The sequence below is a fragment of the Solanum pennellii genome, chromosome 12 (assembly GCF_001406875.1).
Source record: "Solanum pennellii chromosome 12, SPENNV200".
Classification (NCBI taxonomy): Eukaryota; Viridiplantae; Streptophyta; class Magnoliopsida; order Solanales; family Solanaceae; genus Solanum; species Solanum pennellii.
The window spans coordinates 7,166,768-7,172,052 of NC_028648.1; the positions used below are offsets into that span (position 1 = coordinate 7,166,768).

Below are 5,285 nucleotides of genomic sequence, written 5' to 3' on the forward strand. Positions count from 1 at the left end.
ATATAAATATATATATATATATATATATATATAAATATATATATATAAATATATATAAAACGAATTAAAATATTTTTAAATTTTGTGATTTTAAACATGTATAGTGGAAAATTAAAATTAAAGAAGTGTCAGAAATAAGAATTTATACGCTATTACATTTTCTCAAAATATCCCCCTTTACTTTGATAATTCAGAAGTCGTTTGTGTGAACTATAAACTATAATTTTAGAAATAAAATGCAATATTATTTTATTCTATGTTTAATATAAAACACACAATATAAATTTTAACGGATCAAATCAAATCCAAATCAACCGTCCTAACGTCATATTTTGTCCTCCATCATTATTTTAAATTGACCAAAGAGTAAGGATAAAGTCTTGTGTTTTGTTTAATTTTTTCTTCCTTGATACATTTTTTTATAAAAAAAAAAATTAACAACTTGATAGGTTTTCAAATTATTCGTATTACACTCAATAGTATAATTTTTCTGGTTGTAATATGTATGTGTGGATTGTGGATTTACTTAAATATAATTGAGAAAATTTCACAAAACACAATAGTATAAAGTGAAATTACATATCGTAACAACATATTCATTGATTATATATCCCGTCTTAGTTTAAAGTCTAATTCAATGTATATAAGTACCATACAAATATCTGATACACAGATATCTACGTTTTTATATCAATATATTTGTTTCATACCATATATGTATCGATTTTAAGTAACATGAATCGTATCATAGATTAACACTTTCGCATTTTACTCCCTCCAATAATAATTGTCCACTATTGATTTGACATACCCCTTAATGAATACTAATGAATATAGAGGTAATATGGCTATATTATCTTTTGACTTTATTAACTTTAATGTTTTGAGAAATGTAATATAGTATTTAATAGCAAGGGTAAAATGGAAAAAAAAAAAATCATCTCTTGATTTTCTAAGTTGGACAAATATTATTGAACAACTACTTTTAGTATGGTGAACAATAACACTATCGTTGGACTGATAGAGTAGTAGATATAGTGATTTTAGGGTAAGTCACATTCTTATTTGGTTGGGCGATTTTCAATTTATTTTGTATCACTTGTGTATATAGATACACAAACACACATATGTATCTCTTCAAAGTTGTCCACTCATCTGCCATATATAAATACATTGATACACTTATATCTCCTCAAAACTATTCACTCATTTGCAATAGATAAACAAAAATATAGATACACATATGTATCTCTTAATAGTTAACCACTAGTCTAACATAGATACACTTATACATAGATATACATATGTATCTCTTAAAAGTTAACCTTTCGTCTAACATAGATACACTTATACATAGATATATACGTATGTATCTCTTAAGAGTTAACGACTCGTCTAATACATAGATATATATGTATCTCTTAAAAGTTAACCTTTCGTCTAACATAGATACACTTATACATAGATATATACATATGTATCTCTTAGAAGTTAACCACTCGTCTAACATAGATACACTTATAAATAGATGTACATACATATGTATCTCCTCAAAGTTGCACTCTAATTTCCCATAGATGCACAAACACATATAGTCCCTTAGTAAAGCGAGAGAGGGGGGAGAGTGGCGAATTTGCTAGGAAATCTTGTTGAGTTGTGTAATTTTTTTAGAACTATAAATAGTTTGAGTAGATATACTAGCTATGCTTGATATATTTATGTAATTTTTCATGTATAATTTTCACTTAATTGTTTTTGTTGTATGTTTGACAGAGTATACCAGAGTCTTTAACAGCAAGACTACTTAACTTGGTTGAGTTAGATATGCACTCAAATCAGCTCAACTCCATTCCTAACTCAATAGGTTGCTTATCAAAGCTCAAACTTCTCAACATTTCTGGGAATCTCCTTCTTTCGCTCCCTAAAACTATCGAGAATTGCAGGTTAGTCATCAAAACACTTCTAATGTCAATGCAGCCAGAGTCGCTAAAGCCTTTAGTGACATTTATACAGAATGTTGGTTATAACTTATCACATATTTGAGCATAAGTATAACCTAATTTCTTCTTACTTGCAGAGCATTGGAAGAGTTGAATGCCAATTTCAATATGCTTACTCATTTACCGGACACGATTGGATTTGAGCTCATAAATCTGAAGAAGCTATGCATAAATTCAAATAAAATAGCACATCTTCCTTACTCCACCTCCCACTTGACTAACCTTCGCGTGTTAGATGCTAGGCTAAACTGCCTTAGATCACTCCCCGATGATCTTGAAAACCTAATCAACCTTGAAATCCTCAACGTTAGCCAAAATTTTCAGTACCTATCAAAGTTGCCCTATTCAGTAGGTTTTCTCATTTCTCTACACGAACTAGATGTTAGTTACAACAAAATTACTGAATTACCAGATTCCATCGGATGCTTGAAGAAGCTCCAAAAGCTAAGTGTTGAAGGCAACCGCCTTGTTTCTCCTCCACCGGAGGTAGTGGAGCAAGGGATACGTGCAGTTAAGCAATACTTGTGTGAAAAGATCAACGGTATGCATGACAAGTCCCCTAAGAAGAAGTCATGGTTTGGAAAGTTAGCAAGATGTAGCACATTTAGTGGTGCTAACATACCAAGAGATGACTTTGGTGTTCCAAACAATCGCACTATCGATGCAATTGCCTCACCAAGATTTATAGCCATGCTTTCTCCTCGTCGTCTTCTATCTCCAAAAACCTACTTCTCCAAATAAAGAAAAAATGCAACTTGCTTGGAGATATCATAGTGTGTTAGCTCTTAGTTTGTTTTCTTTTACGTTTTGAAATCGTGCAAATGTGTGCTTAGATCAAGTTGTACATTATGTCCTGTAGAATTTGTTGTCTTTGAGATTGTACAGATCATTTTCATAGATGAACAATGCTCATTAGAGGTATGAATTTACTCAAGCGTCACAGAGTGTTTATATCAAACCAATATTAATAATTACATCGAATCAATTTACTAGTGTAACATGTGTTTTATATCACATAATTGCAAAAACAGAACCATTAAGAAAGCCCCAAAAACAGAACAAGACTCTTAGAAAACAAACATAAAAAACGGAAAAAACTTCCTTGAAACATCACGAATCATGTCATTCATCCCTGAAAGTAACAAATTATGAATTAGTATTGTGTACTTGCGATTCATTTCTTTGCAAATCCGATTCACTTCTCCTATTAAACGACCATTCTCTAATGGTAGACAAAACTGGCTTCCATGCTCGCGATTTATTTGATCTTTCTCCAAATTTGCTTGAAATTGTGTTAGTTGCACCACTTTTAGCTATGCAACTAAGTTTTCTAGCTATTGGAACTAAATCCATTGGAGAAACACTTGATTGAAATAAGGATTTAGGCAATAAATAGTAAATATGACCTTGTTCTAACTTAGTGTCAGGGTTGAGAGGCTTTGAGGCAGCAGATAAAAGTTGAGCATGAGTGAAGACAAAGTGTTTTTGAGATTTGGCCATGAGTTCATGCACACTAATTGGATGATCAAAATCTTCTACATGACCATTTAAATGTACAACTCTAATAGTCTTTATTATATCACAAGATTTGGGAGAAAAACAACAATATGTTATTTTGATGTACATATTGTTTTTTCTCTCTAGCTAGTGTGTAAAAGGGCTCCCAAAAAAGATGTCCTTTTATACAAGGGGAAAGATGGTGCTCAAACCGGGTTTGTGGTGTGGTAGTGGGATTGCTTCACCCTAAACCGGACCTCTCGGGTTCGAGTTCTGGGTATGGAGAAAACTCTTATTGGAAGTGTCACCCCCGAATAACCCCTGCCGTGCATAATCCGAATTTAATCTTAACTCCAATGCAGACTCGAAATATCGAGTGGGAAATAAAAAAAAGTGAAGGTGGGAAGAGTTGTGGACATAGATGATGAGAACAAGCTATTTAAATTAGGAACTTTTTATTTGCTTCAGGGCTTACGTGGGGTTTTCAATAGGAATTTCTTAAGATTTAAGGTTCGAATAAGAGACTTTTGATTAAAGATAAAACAGTCTCGTCACTACTGTAATACACATTGTGACATTGATAGCTAAATATTATTATTAACCTTCAATATATTATATTTTTCCTTAACCATACACTATTTTGAAGAAAAATATATGGCGTAGTCTTGGGGGTTGACGGAGTCAAGAGAAAAAAAAATACAAATATGGAATCATTATTGTGATAGTCAATACAAAAATGGAATCGTTATTGTGATAGTCAATATTGGGACGCCACTTCATATATCGCTTTAGAATTTAAGTTATATATTATATGTATATATTGTTTTTTAATACTAATAATGAATAATAATTTATAATAACATACTTTATTAATTTTAATTTATGTAAAATATTTGACTGAATATAAAATTTAACAAAATAAATGATGATTTTGCTAACTTATGATCTTTTATAATTCATTATAGATATTTGTGTTGCAAAAAATTATCTCATTGAAGTTGTTTAAAAAGTGGTAGTCACCCATCGTATGTCCTTAGGATTATGACATTTATATTACTCCAAAACTATGGAAAATAGGTCTCCCCTTGACTAGTAAAAAGGAGAAAAAATGTGATATTTTATTTGGATATAGTTGAAACTTGGAAGGTCCAAAACCAAAAATTACGATAGGATGTTAGGTAGGCAATTCACCAAAATGTGATAAAGAGGTTGAAAGACCTTGACTCTCAAGAGGAAGACTTTGACTAAAAATAGTGGTTTGGTAGATTGTATTGGAAAAAATAATAATTATATTAGTTTGGTGTATTATAGTTTTTGTATTTGGTTCTTTGTATAACTAATGTTTGTATTAGTAATACACTCTATTGTGTATTGAAGTGTATTATTATTTCATGGATTTCTATGCATTAATAATGCAATGAGTTCTAATGCATGCATTAGCATTGTTAAAGATGTAATTGTCCCTCAAAAACTTTTTCACATCTTTTCACTATATTTGTGGAGGATATTTCATGTTATTTTTAGTACACCAATTAAACATTGCATAAGAAGAGCCCGTTTGGATGGACTTAAAAAAAGTAACTTTTAAGGAGCCGTTTGGTAGGATGTATTAATTAAAATAGTCCTTGGATTAAAATTTAACCCCCCTAATACAATGTTTGGTTACCCAATTCAACTCAAACATACCTAATACATGGATAACTTAATACATCATATTTGGTCTTATCTAATACCAAGGATACCTAGGGATTACTAATCCAAGGTTTACTAATACTTGGACAAGAAAAC

The 5,285-nt window shown here is 31.0% G+C and overlaps 1 protein-coding gene across 1 annotated transcript in view; it reads left to right on the forward strand.

Annotated features, from left to right (window-relative positions):
• The window catches only part of LOC107006657 (plant intracellular Ras-group-related LRR protein 6-like), a 4,704-nt gene extending 1,706 nt beyond the window's left edge, over positions 1–2,998 (forward strand). Inside the window, exons 2-3 of the mRNA XM_015205174.2 lie at positions 1,774–1,943; positions 2,078–2,998. Coding sequence (XP_015060660.1) covers positions 1,774–1,943; positions 2,078–2,741 — 834 coding nt within the window. The 3' untranslated portion in view covers positions 2,742–2,998. The remainder of the gene's footprint in view (positions 1–1,773; positions 1,944–2,077) is intronic.
• The last annotated feature ends 2,287 nt before the right edge of the window (positions 2,999–5,285 follow it).